Below are 23450 nucleotides of genomic sequence, written 5' to 3' on the forward strand. Positions count from 1 at the left end.
AGGTCTATTACATCCCCAGATAAACCTTGTAAAGGTAGATTGTAGAATGGTAAAAAAGGAATGGGGGACCGCTATAGGTATGGTTTGGAAAAGGTAGAGAAAGCATGGTATTATATCCATTTTTAAAATATTGATCCTCCCAAACCATGAGTAATGGGCTCGCTCGTATTTCTTAATGTCCTGTATTGTACGCTGCATAAGAGGATAATAATTTTCTATATATAGCTTAGTAAGATCTTGCGGAATTTTTATGCCCAAGTATTGAAGTGTTGAAGTACAGATCTTAAATGGGAAATTATTCCCTAGAGCCTGAACTTGACGTGATGATAGAAAGACATTAAGAATTTCTGATTTGGACAAATTTACTTTAAAATTGCTCAGAGCTCCAAAACTCTGGAATTCATACAGAATAGATGGCATGGAGACATGTGGATTGGTAATATAGAGTAGCAGATCGTCAGCAAATACTGCCAGCTTCACCTCCTGTCCGTCTAATGGTATGCCTGAGATACAAGGATTTTGTCTAAGAGCAGTTACCAAATGTTTAATTACTAAAACAAACAAGAGGGGAGACAGCGGACATCCCTGACGTGTACCATTTTGAATAGGAAAGTTAGGGGATAATGATTGATTAATCCGTATTCTTGCTCTTGGCTTGGTATAGAGTGCCATAATTTTTCTTAACAGAATTGGTCCTAATCCTATTTGAATCAAAGTTTGTTCCAAAAACGGCCACCCAACATGGTCAAATGCCTTCTCAGCATCCACAGAGAGAAGGCAAGCTGGTATCTTTGCTGACTGGGTATATTCGATGAGTAAAAGGGATTTAAGCGTGTTATTGCATGCTTCTCACCCCTGTACAAACCCAACTTGGTCTGTATGTACCAAATTGGGAATATGGGATTGAAGACGTGAGGCAATCAATTTGGCATATATCTTGATATCTACCCCAATTAAGGATATAGGACAATAACTAGAACACAAGTTTAAATCCTTATCAGGTTTAGGAAGTAGTGAGATGTGCGCTTCTAATGTCTGGGGTACAAACTCATTAATATCAGATATGCTATTAAACACTCGAAGCATAAATGGTGTAATAGAATCCTTGTAGGTCTTATAAAATTTCGATGTAAAACTATCAGGGCCGGGACTTTTACCCGATGGTGTATTCTTAATCACTTCCAATAATTCCTCGAGTAAAAATGGGGAGTCCAAAGACTTCCCACTATTTTCATCTAATATTGCTATAGCAGTTTCGGACACATATTCCTGTATACGACAACCAAGAGAATCTGGGTCGCAGGATGATGGGGGAGTAAGATTGTACAACGCTGTGAAATAATCACAGAATGCCTTTTGAAGAAGGATTGGATCTGAAGTAATTTCTCCAGATGGTAACGCAATGCTAGTTATAAAAGTTACTGGGGGTCGGGGATGTAAAGACCTTGAAAGTGATCTCCCAGCCTTGTCTCCATACCGGTACTTTCCCAGGGCATATCTATATTGACTTTTACAGTGGGAAACCTCCAAAGACTGCAGCAAAGATGATCGTACCAAAGATATATCAGCCAATAGATCCGGAGTTGGGGTCTTTTTGTGTGAGATCTCCAACACCCGAAGTTTTGACAGGTCATCCTGTATAGTTGCTGATCTTTCTTTTTTTTAAGCAAGCTCCATGTTGGATAAATAGTCCTCTTACTCCTGCTTTCAAGGCCTCCCACTGTATAGGTAATGGGGTCTCATCATGTTCATGGTCAGCGATAAAATTCTTGATCGCTGCCAAAACTGCCTGATGACATAGTGGGTCTAGCATAAGGGTTTCGTTTAAACGCCATGACCAATCAGACCGTGGGATCTGGGGAGGTTGTACTGTCAAAAAAAGAGGTGAGTGATCAGACCAGATGAAAGACCCAATGTCCATTATTGGGTTCCATTACAATAGTTGTGTTCCCGCGAAAAAATAATCTAGCCTACAATAGGATTGGTGGACTGGGGAATAGTATGTATAGTCCTGCTTTTTAGGATTTAAAATACGCCATAAGTCCAGCAATCGGTGTCCAAACAACTCTTTTTTCAGGGCTCTCAACCGACTGTAGGAGATATTTGATCGCTGAGAAGAGGTGTCCAGTTGGGGTTCTAGAACCATATTAAAATCTCCTCCTACAAGGATTGTACCTTCTGCAAATTCTGTCAAGAGATGAAGATATTGTGTAATTGCCGTTATTTGATCATAATTAGGAATATAGAAATTGACGATTGTATAGACTCTATTCCACAGCCTGAATTTGAGAAAAAGATACCGGCCATTGGGGTCAGTCACATGCTCCAAGACCGATACTGGCAGACGTTTATGGATAGCGATGGAGACTCCCCTACTCTTGGACGAGGACAAGGTACTATGAAACCAACTTGAATAGTATCTTCGTGAGCATGCTGGGATACAATTTGCTTTAAAATGGGTCTCTTGGAAAAGTATAATATCTACCCTAGCTTTATGTAGAGCATACAAAATTTGACCTCTTTTTGATTGTTTATTGATACCCTTAACGTTATATGAACAGAGTTTCAATGAGACTGGCCAAGATTGTTTGGTCGTCATTTCCTGGCTTGTGAAGAAGAAAAAAAAAAAAAAAGAAGGAGAAAGGAGGAAAAAAAGGTGGAAGAAAGAGACAAAAAATAAAATAATGAGAGAGATAACTCTCTCTTTGGATCTGGTCCGATACCAAATCCAGCAAAAAAATTTAATTAGATTGCTTTACAAAAAGTATAACACACCACCATAACTAGAAAAAAAACAAATAAAAAACAAAAAAAAAAAAAAAACAAAAAAAAAAACAAAACACACCTCAAACCAATCCCTACCAGAAGGCTGGTATACCTATGAGGGGGAAGTGGATACACACAGGGAAGGTCTCAAAGTGGTACCCGAGAGAAAAACCTGCTTTTATTGCGATCTATAATATATAGGAAAATGAACTCAAACTATTTCTGCACTCTAAAGAAGATGAAGGGAAAAAAAAAAAATGGTACTCATGCCTTTTATAGGGTGTACCTCTCCGCCCCCGAATTCCCTTATCCCTAAACCTAAGTGTGCACACGCCACGGGTATCCTACACCTATACGCAACTATTTGTCATAATGTGGTGACACCATCAGGGCAACAGGTTGATAAATACACAACAAACATCAATTGCCTACCTAGTACCTATCCCTCCTCCCCCCACCTACGAAAACTCATACTTCAGCTGCGTATTGTGCATCTAAAGTCTCTCTCCCTTCCCTCACCTCCTCCCTAAGTACAGCTACATCTCAGGAGGGGAGTCCACATTCGTGAGGGGGAGGAGGAGGGGGAGATGGGGAAGAAAAAAAAAAAACCCAAAACCCGTTCCTATAGGGGAGAGTAAAGAAGTTGGCACCAATACATTCTATAAGATATGCCTCCCCCCCCCCCCTTTGATCCCCATATCGATATGTATATATGAGTGCTCACTAGTGGGCACCCTACAGCTATAGACTCTCATATCCACACGGTCATGCATACTCAACTGGAATCCCAGGAGACATCACCACCGGCAGACTGATTCCACAAACATTTATTTGTCGTGTGCAGGCGGCATGGTCAGAGAAACATGTTATAGAAGCACTACAAATGCCACCCATCTACATATTACCTATTCCACCCCGCCCCCGCACGACAAATAGCCATATTGCAGCACAATTTTGTACACCAATTCCCAAAAAAAGGAATAGTGCTATATATATTAATTTATCCTGGCTATAATTGAGCTGATATATCTTTTTAGGATATCCACATCCAAAGCTTTAATAAAATTCCTTACCCTTCTGCCCCCAGGTGCAACCAATCCCTCAAAAGTGGCGCACCCCACCCTGGTGGAGGGAGAGAGGAGAACGGGAGAAAAAAAAAAAAAAAAAAAGATAATGCTCAGGGTGGGGGAGGCCGGTATTTTCTTCCTTCTAATAATATCAGGAACCTATCATCTGCATCCCTGATAGAAAAACTTCTGACAAATATCATCAGGTGCCATATAGCATAAATATATATTCCATACAAATATGCATAAATAAACGCATACATACATCAATATTTCATCACTGACATAGTATATAATACAAAGGCATATTTTAATCAGGAATTGATAAAGGAGAAAAAAAAAAAAAAAAAAGGGGGGGGGGACAAGCAAGAAAAAGTTTGTAGAAAAAGTCTACCAATGTTATCGCTACTGAAAACCCTTGATTAGGCTATGGGGGGGGGGGGGTCCTGATCTGCTGGGGTATTTCCCCAATACAGGTTCTCGATGCCCTTCACCCCGAAACAAAGAATATGACTGTGGCCACTCCAACGGTGGGAGCTCTGGTAGCTCCAAGGCTGTTACTACTGCTGGGATATCCGATGGACCACGGATACTTAATCACTTTCCCTCCTTCCGGATCTGTAGTTGGAATGGAAAGTTCCATCGATAAGAAATATTTCGGTCTTGTAACAAAACCAGGAGAGGTTTTAATGCCTTCCTCTTTTCTAGGGTGAAATGGCACAGGTCTAACAACAGTTGTATCGTATTCCCTTTATATTCAATTAGGCCTTTTGTTCGCGCCTTTCTCATAATGTCCTCTTTTACACGGAAGTAGTGTATTCGGCATATAATGTCCCTTGATTTGGCTGGGTCAGGGCTCCGTGGCCCCAAAGCCTGGTGAACCCTATCGATTTCCAGATTAACCGACTCAATTGTCCCCAATATAGAGATGAAAATGCCTTTTACCGTTTCTGGAAGATCCTCGACCCCCATTGCTTCTGGTAACCCTCGAATCCGAATATTATTCCGCCGATTGTGATTATCTTGATCCTCTATAAGGGAGTACAGTGTTTGTATTTAAGATTCATGCGTATCTAATCGTTGGTCTTGCACATGGATAGCATCAGCCAAAATTGTAACAGAACCCTCTAACTCTGATGTTTTAACCTGAGTTGCTTGTAGATCTGTCTTAACCGCCTGGATATCAGGGCAATAACTTTGCTCCAGGCGCTGTACAAATGCCTCCATTTCACTCCGTGTTGGTAAAGCTTTTAGGAATTCTCGCAAATCCCCCCCTTCTCCCCCATCCACTCCCTGGCCCATAGCTGGCGTTTGTATAGGCCGGGAGGGCAAAGGCGGAGGGGGGGGGCGTCTGTATAGGCCTGGAGGGCAAAGGCGGAGGGGGGGCAGAGATGGAGAGGGGTGAGTTGAGGGTGAAACACTCTGCGAGATGCTCTGTGATTCTTGTAGAGCAGCTGTAACAGCAAACTCGGATTGTTGGAGAGCAGGGCTATATACTGGTGAGCAAGATGGAGTAAGAGATGGGGTGGGAACAACCCCTATATGCTGGTCTGTATCCTGACTTATAGACTGACTCGGTTGGCTCGCTTGCTGGGCCCTCTGTGGAGCCATCTGTTGCTCTGTTGCCATCTTTGCTATTATACTAGAGGAGCGAGTCCGTCTACTGGCTGAAAAAAAGTCCTGAATACCAGTTTGCAGGGATACAGATGGAATACCAGATCGACCACTAGGAGCACCTCGTCTCCTCCTTCCCATGAGAACCAGGGACACACCAGGGAATCCAGGTGGGGGGGAGGGATCTGTGCCAATATTAATGCCAGTATTAATGCCAATACTGAACCTAAGAGGACCATAGCAGGATAGTTCTTGGATACCAGAGGATTCCGGGTTCCGGATTATGCAGAGGGCAAAAATAAATAAATAAATAAATAAATAAATGGAGCACAAATACAAACTCAAGGCAGTGTTGATAGGCCGTATTGGTAAGACACAATGCAATGTTAATGCAGCACAATGTAAGTGGGGACAGCAGGGGTGACAGCAGTGGTGATAGCAGCGACAAGCAGACAAGCAGAGGTTGAGCAGAGGTTGAGCAAGGTTATGCAGGTTATGCTGAAATGCTGGGAATGCTGGGAAGCTGGAATACAGGAATTTACAGGTTATGTTGAAATATTGATTATGCTGGTTATGCTGGTTATGCTAAAAATGCTGAAAATGCTGGGATTTTGAGATGCAGATGCAGAGAGATGCAGAAATGCAGAGAGATGCAGAGATGCAGGGATGCTGGAGCACAGGGATTATGTAGTGCTGGGATACAGTGGTGTAGGAGTTATGCCGGTTTATGCAAACTAAGCAAGTTAAGTTGAAAATATGCGGATTATGCTGGTTAGACTGGGCTCATGCAGGTTATGCAGGTTATGCTGGGGTTATGCTGGGGTTATGCAGGCTACCAGATTATGCAGGCTATTCCTTTCATGACTGCAAGTCCTCAAAAGTCTCAAAAGTCTTCGAAGTCAGAAGCACACCAGGAGTAGGGATGAGCTTCGTGTTCGAGTCGAACCCATGTTCGACTCGAACATCGGCTGTTCGATCGTTCGCCGAATTGCGAACGATATGGGCCGTTCGTGCCAAATTCGTGTGGCGTGTCACGGCCCATAATTCACTGCGGCATTGCAGTGCATTGCTTGCTGATGATTGGCCAAGCATGCACTATGACCCGCATGCTTGGCCAATCACAGCGCCGCCTTAACAGAGAGCCATAATTGGCCAAAGCCAAGGAGGCTTTGGCCAATTATGGCTCAGGGGATTTAGTACACGCCCCACACTATATAAGGCCGCCTGCACGGCGGCCCTGTGCAGTGTGTTCCGGTGTGCTTAGAGAGAGAGAGAGACAGTGTCATTTCATTTGAGTTAGCTAGATTAGGCAGGACAGTCAGTCAGTTAGCTGCACTTAAAGTGTATTGTGTATATATATGCATCCCAGGTGTTGCATATATATATATATATATATACACTGTATTCAGTTTAGCTAGATCCGTTCCTGTTATCTTCTAGACTATTTACATTTAGTGCAGTGCGTCCTGCTCACAGTGTTCAGCTAGATCCGTTCCTGTTATATTCCTACTGACAGGCAGGCTTGTCTTGTTACAGTATTTTGAAGAAAATTACTGGTGTTCTTTTGATCCTATTAGTACCACAGTCAGGCAGCTAGACTATTTACATTTAGTGCAGTGCGTCCTGCTCACAGTGTTCAGCTAGATCCGTTCCTGTTATCTTCTTACTGACAGGCAGGCTTGTCTTGTTACAGTATTTTAAAGAAAATTACTGGTGTTCTTTTGATCCTATTAGTACCACAGTCAGGCAGCTAGACTATTTACAGTTAGTGCAGTGCGTCCTGCCCACAGTGTTCTGCTAAACCTACAAGTAAGTGGGGTGCGTCCTGCTCACAGTGTTCAGCTAAACCTACAAGTTAGTGGGGTGCGTCCACCTCACAGTGTTCAGCTAAACCTACAAGCTAGTGGGGTGCGTCCTGCTCACAGTGTTCAGCGAGATCCGTTTCTGTTATCTTCTTACTAACAGGCAGGCTTGTCTTGTTACAGTAAATACAGCTACCTGAAGAAAATTGCTGGTGTTCTTTTGATCCTATTAGTACCACAGTCAGGCAGCTAGACTATTTACAGTTAGTGCAGTGCGTCCTGCTCACAGTGTTCTGCTAAACCTACAAGTTAGTGGGGTGCGTCCTGCTCACAGTGTTCAGCAAAACCTACAAGTTAGTGGGGTGCGTCCACCTCACAGTGTTCAGCTAAACCTACAAGCTAGTGGGGTGCGTCCTGCTCACAGTGTTCAGCTAGATCCGTTTCTGTTATCTTCTTACTGACAGGCAGGCTTGTCTTGTTACAGTAAATACAGCTACCTGAAGAAAATTGCTGGTGTTCTTTTGATCCTATTAGTACCACAGTCAGGCAGCTAGACTATTTACAGTTAGTGCAGTGCGTCCTGCTCACAGTGTTCTGCTAAACCTACAAGTTAGTGGGGTGCGTCCTGCTCACAGTGTTCAGCTAAACCTACAAGTTAGTGGGGTGCGTCCACCTCACAGTGTTCAGCTAAACCTACAAGCTAGTGGGGTGCGTCCTGCTCACAGTGTTCAGCTAGATCCGTTCCTGTTATCTTCTTACTGACAGGCAGGCTTGTCTTGTTACAGTATTTTAAAGAAAATTGAAAATATATATATATATATATATATCCCAGCTTAGTGCAGCTACAGGCCATTAGTATGTCTGGAAGGCCAAGAAGGAGAGGCAGACAGTCACAAGCCAATAAGAGAGGGCAAGCAGGCTCTGTGTCTAGTGCTGGTCGTGGAGACGGTGCATCCTCATCAACACGTGGCCATGGGACACGCTTGGCCTTTTTTTCGGCAGCTGGCCATGTTGAGCCGCAACATGCGGAAGACTTGGTCGAGTGGATGACCAAGCCGTCCTCATCCTCCTCATCCTCTCTCACCCATGCCCAGGGTACTTTGTCTGGCAAAGCAGCGGCCTCTTCCCTTGGCTCAATGTCATCAGTGACTCCTTCCCTAGCCCCACCATGTCCTCCTGAGGAGTCCCTCGAACTGTTTGACCACAGTGTTGGGTACATGCTTCAGGAGGATGCCCAGCGTTTGGAAGGCTCTGATGATGATACTGAGCTCGATGAAGGCAGTAACACGAGCACGGACAGAGGGGGTGCCCAAGAAGGACAGCAATATGGCAGTCATGCTCCCCCTGCTGCAGCATACTGCCAGGTTTGCTCCAGTGAAGATGAGGAGGGAGGGGATGATGAGGTCACTGACTCAACGTGGGTGCCTGATAGGAGAGAGGAGGAGGAGGAGGAGGAGGCGGCACATCACCAACGAGGCAGGATGCCCTCCAGGGGCCAGCCTAAGGGCAGCACATTGACTGCATCACACCCCAAAGCTCCACATGTGCAGGGCGTTGCAGTCTCTGCGCGTTATTCAAAAAGTTCTTTGGTGTGGGCCTTTTTTGAGACGAGTGCATCAGATCGCACCGCTGCTATTTGCAACATATGTCTCAAGCGTATCTCGCGTGGCCAAAACATCTCCCGCTTGGGTACCACATGCTTGACCAGACATATGTTGACCTGCCATGCAGTTCGTTGGCAAGCGTATCTAAAAGACCCACACCAAAGAACAAAGAGGACCTCTGCTTGCTCCTCATCAGCTGAGATTTCCAACCCCACTAGACCTTCAGTCCTCTCTGAGACCTGCACTGAGAGGAATGAAGGTGTAGAATTAGGTGTGTCACAGCCACGTACTTGTGGGCAATCTGATTTTGGTACACCGACGTCAGATTGTACCAGGCAAATTTCCCTGCCCCAGCTGCTGCACCGCCGAAAGAAGTTTGCTCCCAGCCATCCACATGCCCAACGGTTGTATGCTAGCTTGGCAAAATTGCTAGCACTTCAACTGCTGCCTTTTCAGTTGGTAGACTCTGCCCCCTTCCGTGAGTTTGTGGAATGTGCGGTTCCTCAGTGGCAGGTACCCAAACGCCACTTTTTCTCACGGAAGGCAATTCCGGCTCTCTACCAGCATGTGGAAGGCAATGTCCATGCCTCGCTGGACAGGGCGGTCAGCGGTAAGGTGCATATTACCGCTGACTCATGGTCCAGCAGGCATGGACAGGGATGTTACCTAAGTTTCACGGCGCATTGGGTGACTCTGCTGGCAGCTGGGAAGGATGCAGGACAAGGTGCAGTAGTGTTGGAGGTTGTTCCGCCACCACGCCTCCAAAATGCTAATGATTGTGACACACCTCTCTCCTCCACCTCCTCCTCTTCTTCTTCCTCCATGGCCTCTTCCTCGGAACCAGCGGTGCTCCGTAGTCGTTCAAGGGGCTACGCAAGTACGCAGGCCAAAAGATGCCATGCGGTGCTTGAGCTGGTGTGCTTGGGGGACAGGAGCCACACTGGGGCAGAGGTTCTGTCAGCTCTGCAGGGGCAGGTTCAGAGGTGGTTGACGCCACGCCAACTTAAGGCAGGAATGGTGGTTTGCGACAATGGCACCAACCTCCTCTCTGCCCTCCGACAGGAACAAATGACCCATGTGCCCTGTTTGGCTCACGTCCTTAACTTGGTGGTGCAGCGGTTCTTGGGCAGGTACCCGGGCTTACAGGATGTCCTGAGGCAGGCCAGGAAAGTCTGTGTGTGCATTTCCGCCGGTCATATAATGCCAGTGCTCGGCTGACGGACCTCCAAAAGGAGTTTAACCTGCCCAAGAACCGCCTAATCTGTGACATGCCCACCAGGTGGAACTCAACGTTGGCCATGCTGCAGCGGCTGCACACGCAGCAGAGGGCCATCAATGAGTACCTGTGCGACTATGGCACCAGGACAGGGTCAGGGGAGCTTGGTTTTTTTTCTCCACGCCAGTGGGCCATGATCAGGGATGCATGCACTGTCCTGTCACCATTTGAGGAGGCCACGAGGATGGTGAGCAGTGACAGTGCATGCATCAGTGACACTGTCCCCCTTGTCCACCTGTTGGAGCACACGCTGCGTGGAATAATGGACAGGGCACTTGAGGCAGAACAGAGGCAGGAAGAGGAGGACTTCCTTAGCTCTCAAGGCCCCCTTTATCCAGACAGTGTTCCTGCGTGCCCGCCGATCACACAGGAAGAGGACGAGGAGGAAGAGGAGGAGGAGGAGGAGGAAGATTGTGTCAGTATGGAGGTGGAGCCTGGCACTCAGCATCAGCAGCAGTCTTTAAGGGATCAGTCCCAAGAAACACATGGACTTGTACGTGGCTGGGAGGAGGTGGCTGCGGACCATGTCGTCCTTAGTGACCCAGAGGACTCTGGACCGAATGCCTCAGCAAACCTACGCTGCATGGCCTCCCTGATCCTGCAAAGCCTGCGTAAGGATCCTCGTATTCGTGGTATCAAGGAGAAGGACCAATACTGGCTGGCAACCCTCCTTGATCCACGTTACAAGGGTAAGGTTATGGACCTTATCTTGCCATCGCAGAGGGAGCAGAGGATGAAACATCTTCGGGAGGCCTTGCAGAAAGGTCTGTGCAACGCGTTCCCAGAGACTGGGAGGTTACAAACTCCTGTTTCTGGACAACGTGTTGCTGAGGCTTTGGTCAGTCAAAGAAGGAGCGGTGGAGAAGGTGGCCGTCTGACCGATGCGTTCAGACAATTTTTTGGTCCGCAGCCCCAAGGTATGATCGGTTCCAGCAACCATCGCCAGCGTCTGTTTTACATGGTGCAGGAATACCTAGGGGCAAGATCAGACTTGGACACCTTTCCCACCGAAAATCCTCTGGGTTACTGGGTCTTGAGGATGGATCACTGGCCAGAGCTTGCACAGTATGCAATTGAGCTATTGGCCTGTCCTGCATCCAGCGTTCTTTCGGAACCCACATTCAGTGCTGCTGGAGGCGTGGTAACCGATCACAGGGTGCGTCTGTCCACTGACTCGGTCGATCGACTGACCTTCATAAAAATGAATGAGTCTTGGATCACCACCAGCTACCAAGCACCTGATGCTGATGTAACCGAATAATTTTTTTTGAAATCTCAGATCCCTTCAAAGACTGCCTATGCTGATGCTGAGTGACTATCCCTGAGTAATTATCCTCTTCCTCCTCAATCATCACGCTGATAGCTTGTAAGAACATTTTTGGTTCTGGGTGCCACCACCAGTGCCTAAGGCACAATTTTTCAGCCCCTGTTTAACAGGGGCGTGTAATTACGATTTTTGATGTAATACTTTGCAGCAGGGCTCGTTCCTGCATTCCAACTAGAGTGTCTGTGAGGGGTTGCAGTGTTGTGGCACCAGCACCAGTGCCTAAGGCCCAATTTTTCAGCCCTTGTTTAACAGGGGCGTGTAATTACAATTTTTGATGCAATACTTTGCAGCAGGGCTCGTTCCTGCATTCCAACTAGAGTGTCTGTGAGGGGTTGCAGTGTTGTGGCACCAGCACCAGTGCCTAAGGCCTAATTTTTCAGCTCCTGTTCAACAGGGGCATGTAATTACAATTCTTGATCTAATATTTCACAGCAGAGCCCTGTGAGGGCTTACAGTGTTGTGGCCACAGCAACACCTAAGGCCCAAATTTCTGCTGAGTATATAGGGCAGGACACTACTTTCAAACAACTAACTTACAAACGACTCCTACTTGCAAACGGAAGGAGACAACAGGAAGTGAAATCTACCCCTAGGAAGGGAAATTCTCTCCTGTAAGAGTTAATATGGGAAAAACATTTCTCCTTTCCACTGATGCTTTCCAATCCATTGGGACAAAAAGTGAGGTGAAATCTTCTGAAGAGGAGGAAAGACAGCAAAACAAATGTCACAGGGGTGATAACCCTTCCCTATGTTTTCCAAAAAGCTTAAAAAAGATTTTTTGGCTGGAGCTAAACACGTTAAAAATGTACCCGTTCAAAATTACAAAGAGATTCTACTTAACAACAAACCTACAGCCTGTATACTGCTGTTCAGAGTATATAGGGCCTGGTGGCCCCACACCTTTCCTTATTTTAATTTGGGTGCGGGGTTCCCCTTAATATCCATACAAGACCCAAAGGGCCTGGTAATGGACTGGGGGGTACCCATGCCGTTTGTCTCACTGATTTTCATCCATATTGCCAGGACCCGACATTACATTAAACCCGCAAGCAGTTTGAAATGAGATTTTTTCCTTTAAAAATGACATTTGGTGCAGGGACTGTTCTAAACACGGGAAACACGCGTCACTTTACAGGCATACTATAGACACCCCTCAGGTACGATATTTAAAGGAATATTTCACTTTTTTTTTTTTTTACTTTAAGCATCATTAAAATCACTGCTCCCGAAAAAACGGCCGTTTTTAAAAGTTTTTTTTGCATTGATACATGTCCCCTGGGGTAGGACCCGGGTCCCCAAACCCTTTTTAGGACAATACCATGCAAATTAGCCTTTAAAATGAGCACTTTTGATTTCGAACGTTCGAGTCCCATAGACGTCAATGGGGTTCTAACGTTCGTGCGAACTTTCGGTCCGTTCGCAGGTTCTGGTGCGAACCGAACCGGGGGGTGTTCGGCTCATCCCTAACCAGGAGCAAACAAAAGCACCAAAGCACAACTCACCCGCACATCCCATCTCTGCACACATCTCACGGCTGGCACTGCTCGGCTCCCTGCTGACTCACTGCAGACGACAGACCCATTATTTCACAGCTGATACAGCAGCTGACACAGCACGGCTCTCTGCTGTTTCACTGTGGATGACGGACACACTGCTTCCCGGCTACTGGCTACCTCTCCTCGGCAGGCTGTTTTGAAGGAATGACGCTCCCAGTCTCCCAGAACCCTGCTCCTGGTTCTCGCCTCCTCGGCTACACAAAGTTCACACAAAGTTCACATATTACAGCTCAGCTCACGCTCACGTTTTTAGACTGGCAGCCGACTGTTGAATGATTAGCTGTGTGAGAGTGAATACTGCTGAGTGCCGCCAAATGGCGCCGAATGCCACATGCTACCACACACTGCTTACGGCTGCTCTCAGCATGTTCTCAGCTTTGCTGATCCTTCTCCCGGGTCTCCACAGGACACAGCACGCTAGCACGCTGCTTCCTCCATGCGTGCCCGCCCCCGTGTGTGACTTTTAAACAAATAGTGTAGTATAGAAAAAAAGTGTAGAAGAGAAAGGGAGGGTAAAGTAATGCCGCGTACACACGACCGGTTTTCCATCAGAATAAACTCTGACGGTTTTTTCGATGGAGTTCCGATGGAGTTCCACTGAAACAGACTTGCCTACACATAATCACACCAAAGTCCGATCGTTTAGAATGCGATGACATACGACAGGACTAGAAAAAGGAAGTTCAATAGCCAGTAGCCAATAGCTGCCCTTGTGTCGTTTTTGGTCCGTCAGAACAGCATACAGACGAGCGGTTTTCCCGATAGGAACTGATTCCGTCGGATGTATCTAGGATAGTGCTTACTGTCTTTTCCTGGGCCATTATCCAAGAGATTTTTCTTTTAGTTAATAAGACCTTGGGTTGTTTCCAGGCCTTAGCGATGGAAATTTCAGCCCCTAGTAGCATAAAGAGGATTTGTTTTTGGGTATGTTTGGGAGTCTTCGGGATGGAACAGTTAAGCAGTGCTATGGATGGGGACTTTGGAATCGAGCAGTCAGTGATTTTGTGATGAGGTGGAATATTTTGTTCCAGAACCTCCTGATTTTCGGGCATTGCCCCCAAACATGTATCATCATGCCATGAGTGTGACAACCCCTGAAACATAATGGGGAGGAGGAGGTATAGATGGTTGCTAGTCCAGTGGGGACCAGGTACCATCTTGTGAAGATCTTGAGGTTGGCTTTTATTAGAGAGGAAATAAAAATTCCTTTCAATAATCTGGAGAGTGAGTTATGCCAAACTTTAAATCCCAGGTCTCTTGGAGATCTTTTTCCCATGCCGTCATATATGAAAATTTGGTAGTATGCCTTGTAGTGATGAATAGATTACAGATATGCCTCCTTTTTGCTCCATGATATGGCCACACCAAAGCTCATAATCCGTGAACATAGGGGGACTAGGTTTGTTTTTCCAAAGGGAGTGTAAGTAATGTGAAATTTGGTGGAACCAACTTTTTCAGAGATAGGAAGTTCTAGTTTGTTTTCACAATATTTGAGTGAGAGTGGTCCCATGCAGGAGAAGAAATGTCGAATGCAGTACATGCCCTAGTCCAGTGGTGTCCAAACTATGGCCCTCCAGTTGTTAAGGAACTACAACTCCCATCATGCCTAGTCATGTCTGTGAATGTCAGAGTTTTACAATGCCTCATGGGAAGTGTAGTTCCGCAACAGCTGAAGGGCCGTAGTTTGGACATCCCTGCCCTAGTCAAACCACCTTTTAAAGATTTTGATATCCATGCCTAGTTTAAATTGGGGATTGTGGAATATGTGAGCTAGTGGTTGAATTGCTGAGACCAGAGTAGAAAGATTTTGCAGTGAATCCCACAGGGTTAGGAAGTGGGGCAGAGTGGGGGACATGACAGGGGGTCTATTCTTTGAGGGACACCATAGGAGAAAGTCTAGTGTGAATGTTGGTACTGCCTGCCTCTCTATGAGCACCCAATCAGGTTTCTCTATTCTAGAATAGACAGTAGATAGTTGTGCCAGCCTAGCCGCTTGATAGTACCATACTGGGATTTGGGGTTAAAGCGAATACATTGTGAAAAACAATATCCCATCTTGTCAAGGACTTGAGGTGATCTCTTCTAATTGGGATTGGTAGGGAGCAAAATGGGTATAATAATCTGGGGAATAGGGTCATCTTAACCAAATTAATTCTGCCCATCCACTCTAATTTAAATGTAGCCCAGGTCTTTTTTGGTACATGGGAGGATAGTTGTTCGACCTTGGGGGTGAGATTAATCCCTAGGTATAGGATAGTCGAGTCACTCCAATCAAATTTAAAAGAGCTTTTCAGTTGCGTTACCATTGTGTGTTGGAGAGAAACATTCAGTGCTTAGGACTTAGAGAGATTAACCTGAAGACCTGATACTTTGGCGAAGTTGTCCAGGAGTTTACATAAATTAGGGAGTAGATCGTCAGTGAAGAGGGTGCACTTATGAGACATCTGGCCACATTGAACCCCCCAATATCTGAATGGGCTTGAATAGAGGCTGCCAATGACTCAATCGCTATAGCAAATATTAAGGGTGAGAGCGGGTAACCCTGACGGGTGCCCCTAGCAATGTTAATTCGTTCCGAGTAGTAGCCCTGTAATCTGACCTTGGCTTCTGGGATGAAGAATAGGGCTTCCAGGAGCCCAATAAAGTTCGGACCGAATCCCCAGCGCTGAAGCACTGCAAAAAGATACGGCCAGGAGACCGAATCAAAGGCCTTCTGAAGGTCAAGCGAAAAGGTGCATTCCCTCTTGGCGAGGACCTCCATCCCATCCTGACTGTAGGATTGAGACTATATCTATGGCTCTTTTCACTTGGTTAGGGCCCTGTCTTCCAGTAATAAAGCCTACTTGGTCCTTGTGTATGTACTGACTGATAAGGGTAGCCATTCAGTTCATTGGAATTTTGGGCAAGATCTTCAAGTCATTGTTGATCAACGAAATAGGTCTGTAGTTCCCTACAATCCCTGTTTCTTTATTCGGTTTGGGGATAACTGAGATGAATGCTGAATTTAGCTGATTAGCTAATGGATCGCCATTCCTTTTAGAATTGAAGAATCCAGCTAGGAATGGGGCCAGAAGACCCGCTAATGTTTTATAGTATGGGACATAGAATCCGTTTTGACCCTGGGGCTGAGCCCCCTTTTAGGTTTTTGATGACTTCCAAGACTTCCTCAGTAGCAATGGGGGCCTCTAGTTCAGCCTTGTGGCCTTCCCCTAAAGTTGGGGGGGCTGTCTTTTATTTAGGTGGTCCGGTGAGCTCTAGAGGAGGTGTTAACCCATTGTGTGCTGACGTGAGAATAGGTCAGGAAAGGAAAATTACGGTAAGTATTTGATAACAATTTTGTGTATTTTTTACACAAAGTAAAGATATTTCTCACACACAGCATGGACATACTTAGAATTATACCCTAAAGCACATTCTACTACTCCTCCTGAATATCGGGATTCCATATGTGTATAACTTTTTCAATGTTTGGACTGGTTATGTATCGGATGGCACTCTGGTTGAGAAACACTGCTCTAGTGAACGCACACAAGCAAAGCAAAGGGGAGGTATTTTTAAAATGGCCTTCTGCCCTCGGAAGTGAGACATCTGGCTGTTTATGTACATTGGTAGCATTAACCAATTGCCATCCAGCCAGTTTCTACATAGATTTCAAATTGGCTGAGAGGTGCTGGTTCAGTCACTAAGTTAAGTTTGTCTTTAGTGAAAGTCTATGGAAAGAAAAATCCGACATAACTTGCTCCAATTTTTGTTTTTTTACTACCAGACTAGGCAACGGGGGGGGGGGGGGGAGGCGGGGGGGGGGTCCAGAGGTAGAGATAGTCAGCGCGGAACAGAGGGCAGTATTGGGGGCATCAGTGGTAGGTTGACTAAAGCACATAAACCCAAGGTAAGTATAGTAACAAGTTGCAACCTCGGAACACCCAATAAGAGGATAGTATGCAACCAGTCTAAACTACGTGGCATATTCACTAATGCCAGGAGTCTGGTGGACAAGATGGGTGAACTAGTGATATTGTTGTACAAGGAGGATTTGGATTTTGTGGGAATTTCAGAGACTTGGTTCAACAGCTCTTATGATTGTCAGGCAACCATTCAAGGGTATACCCTTTATCGCAGGGATAGAGAGGGTAAAAAAGGGGGAGGGGTATGCCTGTATATCATGAATAATGTACAAGTGAATGTGAGAGATGACATCACTAAGGGAGCTAGGGAGGAGGTGGAATCCTTATGGGTAGAGCTCCAAAGGGATGAAGCTAAGGGGAAAATAATACTGGGATTATGCTATAGGCCCCCTAACCTGAGGGAGGGGGGGTGGACCTCCTATCACAATTTGGATTAGCAGCAAGGATGGGAAGTGTTATCATAATGGGGGATTTTAATTATCCAGAAATAGACTTGGGCGGAGGGAACCACGCATTCGTCTAAGGCTGGCCAGTTCCTAAATGTCTTGCAGGACAATTTCATGGGTCAGATGGTAGACGCACCAACTAGAAATAAAGCGTTACTAGATCTACAGATTACCAACAATACAGACCTGATCACGGATGTGGAAATACAGGGGAAATTTAGGAAACAGCGATCACAGGTCAATTGGCTTCAGTATAAATCACACAAATAGGAAACATAAGGGAAATACAAAGACACTGAATTTCAAAAGAGCCAACTTCCCTAAACTACGAACCTTGCTACAAGATATAAATTAGGACACAAAGAACACGGAGGAGAGATGGGTTCACTTTAAGAGCATATTAAATAAGGGCATTAGCCAGTGCATCCCATTGGGTAATAAATTTAAAAGTGCAAACAAAAGTCCTGGATGGCTTAATGACAATGTAAAAATGCATATAAAAGCAAAAGAGAAGGCCTTCAAAAAATACAAGGTTGAGGGATCATCATCAGCATTCAAACTTTATAAAGAATGCAACAAGAAATGTAAGGGTGCAATTAGGGCGGCTAAGATAGATCACAAAAGACACATAGCGGAAGAGAGCAAAAAAAATCCCAAGAAATTCTTTAAGTATGTAAACAGTAAAAAGGGTGGACAGACCATATTGGCCCCATAAAGAATGAGGAAGTACATCTGGTTACAAAGGATGGGGAGATGGCGAAGGTATTGAATTTATTCTTCTCCTCAGTCTTCACGAGAGAATCGGGGGGGCTTCAGTAACCAAAACTGCAGTGTTATTCCTCGTGACACATCACAGGAAGCACCCTCATGGCTAACAAAGGACAGAATTAGAACTAGACTTAGGAAACTTAACATTAATAAATCACCGGGATCGGATGGCTTGCACCCGAGGGTACTTAGGTAACTCAGTCAAGTAATTGCCTGACCATTCTTCCTAATTTTTACTGACAGTCTACTGACTGGAATGGTACCAGCGGATTGGAGAAAAGCCAATGTAGTACAAATATTTAAAAAGGGCCCAAAATACATCCCTGGGAATTACAGACCAGTTAGCCTAACATCAATAGTATGCAAGCTCTTGGAGAGGATGATAAGGGAATATATACAAGATTTTAGTAATGAAAACAGTATCATTAGCAGTAATCAGCATGGATTCATGAAGAAACGTTCTTGCCAAACCAATCTATTAACCAATCTATGAGGAGGTGAGTTGCCATCTAGATAAAGGAAGGCCTGTAGATGTGGTGTATCTGGATTTTGCGAAAGCATTTGACACAGTTCCCCATAAACGTTTACTGTACAAAATAAGTCCTGTTGGCATGGACCATAGGGCGAGTACATGGATTGAAAACTGGCTACAAGGGTGAGTTCAGAGGGTGGTGATAAATGGGGAATACTCAGAATGGTCAGGGGTGGGTAGTGGGGTCCCACAGGGTTCTGTGCTGGGACCAATCCTATTTAATTTGTTCATAAATGACCTGGAGGATGGGGTAAACAGTTCAACCTCTGTATTTGCAGACGATACTAAGCTAAGCAGGGCAATAACTTCTCCGCAGGATGTAGAAACCTTGCAAGACGATCTGAACAAATGGGGTGGACAACTACATGGCAAATGAGGTTTAATGTAGAAAAATGTAAATAATGCATTTGGGTGGCAAAAATATGAATGCAATCTATACACTAGGGGAGAACCTCTGGGGGAATCTGGGATGGAAAAGGACCTGGGGTCCTAGTAGATGATAGGCTCAGAAATGGCATGCAATGCCAAGCTGCTGCTAACAAAGCAAACAGAATATTGGCATGCATTAAAAAAGGGATTAACTCCATGGATAAAGCGATAATTCTCCCACTCTACAAGGCTCTGGTCCGGCCGCACCTGGAGTATTCTGTCCAGTTCTGGGCACCAGTCCTCACGAAGGATGTACTGGAAATGGAGTAATAATAAAGGGTCTGAAAGACATTAATTATGAAGAAAAGTTGCAGGCACTGAACTTATTCTCTCTGTGGAAGAGACGCTTGAGAGAGGATATGATTTCAATTTACAAATGCCATACTGGTGACCCCACAATAGGGATAAAACTTTTTTGCACAAGAGAGTTTAACAAGACACTTAGCTAAAATTTGAAGAAAAGAGGTTTAACCTTAAAGGGTTCTTTACTGTAAAAGCGGCAAGGATGTGGAATCCCATTCCACAGGTAGTGGTCTCAGCGGGGGGCATCAATAGTTTCAAAAAACTATTAGATAAGCACCTGAACAACCGCAACATACAGGGATATACAATGTAATAATGACATATAATCACACACATAGGTTGGAACTTGATGGACTTTTTTCGACCTCACCTACTATGTAACTATGTATGTAAATGTATGTAAATGGTGATTTTGTATTGCAAATCCATGCCACAAATGCATTGTAAGCCTTGGATCATGTCTTGGAGATGCTTAAGACATGATTCATAATCAAGCATGGTATTTTTATCCACTGCTTTCCCATGCCTGTCAAACTCAACACGTGTTAAAAAATTGGTACACAAAGATGCAGAGCATAGCAGCCAAGGCAAGGTACTCACCTGAGTGGCACCTGAATGTCCAGTTGTGGGTGGGGATCACTTTTTTTTTACCTTTTTACTCCTTGGCCACCCATGTGAAAGGAGCCTAAAGGATTTGTATGGATAATGGTCAAGTGGTTTATTTTGAGTAATAAGGCTAGGTTCACACTGCTGTGATCTGATTTTGATCCGAATTTCAATGTAAATATGTGATGCTACTCGAATGCTACTTAGATGTGGTTTGCATATTCTGTGGGGATGGAATAGCACCATATTAACACAGGACCCTTTTCCAAAATGCATTGATATAAACAGTCACCATTGAAAACAATGTGATTTACATTGTCATGCGATTCTATGTGACTCAAGTCAAAATCTGAAATAACACTAGTGAACTAACTGATGCATGTATATGTATATAAACACAAACAATTTCCATTTGATAATAGACTTTTTAAAATGTCTGTTCAGTTACAATGCCCGGATGTATTACGAGAGGATTCCTGAGCTCAGACAGGTGATTGATCAGCTTAATTCAGGATACTTCTCCCCCAAACAGCCTGACCTCTTCAAGGACATTGTCAACATGCTGATGAATCATGACAGGTAACAGTTCTCCTTTCTTCCTGCCTTTCCTAATTCCTTTTTTCTTCCTCCATCTATCCAGCTCACCATATTATTTTTTTCTGTTATTTCCCCATTCTTTGTCACTGCCCAACAATTACTATGTTATTCTTTTTTCAGGTTCAAAGTATTTGCAGATTATGAAGATTACATCAGATGTCAGGATTCGGTCAGCGCTCTTTACAAGGTGAATTGTGATAGCACAGGCTGACACAATGATTTGCATAGCAAGGAGATAGCAGTCTGTTTCTTCCTGACAGGGCTTATGTTATGATAGGTCTATACTCCCCCTGCAGGAAAATGATGATTTCCTTGAGACTTTTGACTTTACATGTAGATGCAATAGAAAACAAAATACGAGATTGACTTGTTTTTCTATTTTTTATTAAAGTGTTACTAAACTCGCAACAGTAAAATCAGTCTGTATATGCAGTAAATCATGTTTGTTTATACTCACTGTGGAACCTAAGGGGTTAATCCTCTGCATTGTGTAAAAAGGCTTTTTGATTCTGTCTTCTCTGATGCTCCCCTTTTTTTTTTTTACTGTCCCCAATTCATCTGCTGATAGTACAGAGCCTTGGGGGCACTCTGCACATGCTCATTTTCATGTATATTGCTAGAGAGATTTTTTATTTCTTGGGAGGTGATCAGCACAGGACCAATCAGCACTGTCCAGACAGAGGGCCAGGGGTTCTGCAGCCTCATAGGACAGTAAGAGTAGAATTAAAACTCCTCCTACGAGCTTTAACCAGGCACTCATAGAGGTCACAAGCCTGCTAATGCAAAAAAAGTATTTAGCTGTTTATATTTACTGAAATAATTGCATCTCCATGTTCTGTGTACTGCGAGACCAGATAAAGTGAATGCAGAGCCCTGGGTTTAGTAACCTTTTAAATTTAATTTTTTTTTCTATTCAGTTTAGTACCACTTTCTAACCATGTCATGTACACTTCCTTCTGTTATTTTCCTATTACATTTATTTTATTTTCACAAAAGTCTTTCTCTTATATAGAATGCAAAAGAGTGGACCCGCAAGGTGATCCATAATATTGCTGGAGCTGGGAAGTTTTCCAGTGATCGGACCATTGCTCAGTATGCTCGTGAAATATGGGGGATGGAACCTAGCACCTTGAAAATCCCTCCACCCGATGTTCCACGAGAATGACTTCTTCTATGCTTGGCAATGAATGTTCTGCAGAGCCATGCACCTTCAGCCTCTACAGGATGTGATCTAAGGCTCACAATGTGTGAAGATTTCAGACCTCATTCATGTACTATCCCCAATGTCCATGCATTACACGTCGCCCCCCCCCCCCACACACACACACACACACAATTTATTAGTCCCCATTCCTCCACCATGAAGGAAGCACAAGAACAAATAATTTTCCTTGTTAATGGAAGGTTACAATTTTAATCTTCAATCCCCCTCCATGTAAAAAAAGTGTTATTATAATTATTCTGTATTGATAACTATTAACTTCTGACTGTTGTAAACACGGCACTGCCTTCTTAATTTCTTCATCATTTGGTTGTCATGCATGTGTACAGTATTTGCTGACCTTAGTCCTCATGGACCATTAGTAGTAGGTCATGTGTTCCAAATCTACATGAAGAAACACAGGTGGAGCATAAGTGATTTTTTTTTTTTACTGTTCCATTCACTGCAATATCATCTGTAACACACATGATGTTCCTGCCATCAGCATGTAAACTTCCATCACATCTGGATGTTTACTGATAGTGTGCTAGTGAATCTTAAAGGAATACTTACTACCATAGAAAATAAACTCCTAAGAATTTCCCTCTTGCCCTGTTAATTTCAGAAGATATATGGAATACATGCACTATTTAGGGTCCTTGTAGACCTGTTTTAGGAGCAGTGACATGCATTATTATTGATGCTAAGTTGTTATGAGTAACAAGAGACATATTTTCATTGCAGGCTTGAATGCTGTAAAAAATAGATATAGCAAAATGGCTTTCCCTAACCTGTTTATAAAGATAAGCAAAATGGGTCATTTTTCATTTTCACTTCCAAACTTCTCTGCTAAATGTTTCTCACGACTCACCAAAATCAAATGGAAAGATGCAACATGAAGTGAAAAAAGGAAATGTTTACAACTTGTGGAAATGCAAAGACATAACAGTGACACACATACAAAAAAAGTATTCCTATCTCTATCCTAGCTGCTTTTTGTTGAAAAGATTGGGTTATATATGTGCTGGGGTGGCATTACATTGAAAAAATTTAACAATGTCATAAGATTATTTTTTCTACCACATTTTTGGTTAATTTAAATATGGTGAAAGGCTCTTTAATAGTGCTCAGAACAGCTTTATGAATAAAAGACATTGTAGGAAATGTCAGAATAGCAATTTTAATCGTTATAAAAAGGTACCTTAGATTTAATGTAGCCCCTAAGCTTCAATAAAATCTATTACATGATGGTTTCTATATAGATTTTCAGCAAACATGTACTTAACAAAGATTGTGCATGTAGCCCTAATTTAAACAATATTGTAATCATAATAAAATATATTGCATCCAGAGGAAATGTTTGTGTTGTTTAATAAATATACAATAAATCTTACTGGGTACCTGAGATGACATCCAGTACCGGGCTATCAACTTACGATCCACGTACAACAATTTTAGTACAGCCATGTGGCCTTGAGGTGTAAACGTTTCTTTGTCCAATGCGTCCAGCATGAGTAACAGATCTCGCTTATCTCTTTCACATTTTGGACATATTGGTGTGCTTCTGATACCCCATTTATACAGATGTACAAGTGTCCTACATGCCCTGTGTAATAGGTAAAGGAGGGAGAGTTTCTGTGAGGCTGAGACC

General features: G+C 44.1%; 1 protein-coding gene across 1 annotated transcript in view; it reads left to right on the top strand.

The window, feature by feature from the left end:
• The window catches only part of PYGM (glycogen phosphorylase, muscle associated), a 1234135-nt gene extending 1210979 nt beyond the window's left edge, over positions 1-23156 (top strand). Inside the window, exons 18-20 of the mRNA XM_073605061.1 lie at positions 20446-20580; positions 20719-20785; positions 21611-23156. Coding sequence (XP_073461162.1) covers positions 20446-20580; positions 20719-20785; positions 21611-21763 — 355 coding nt within the window. The 3' untranslated portion in view covers positions 21764-23156. The remainder of the gene's footprint in view (positions 1-20445; positions 20581-20718; positions 20786-21610) is intronic.
• Positions 23157-23450: the final 294 nt, after the last annotated feature.

The sequence above is a fragment of the Aquarana catesbeiana genome, linkage group LG11 (assembly GCF_042186555.1).
Source record: "Aquarana catesbeiana isolate 2022-GZ linkage group LG11, ASM4218655v1, whole genome shotgun sequence".
Classification (NCBI taxonomy): Eukaryota; Metazoa; Chordata; class Amphibia; order Anura; family Ranidae; genus Aquarana; species Aquarana catesbeiana.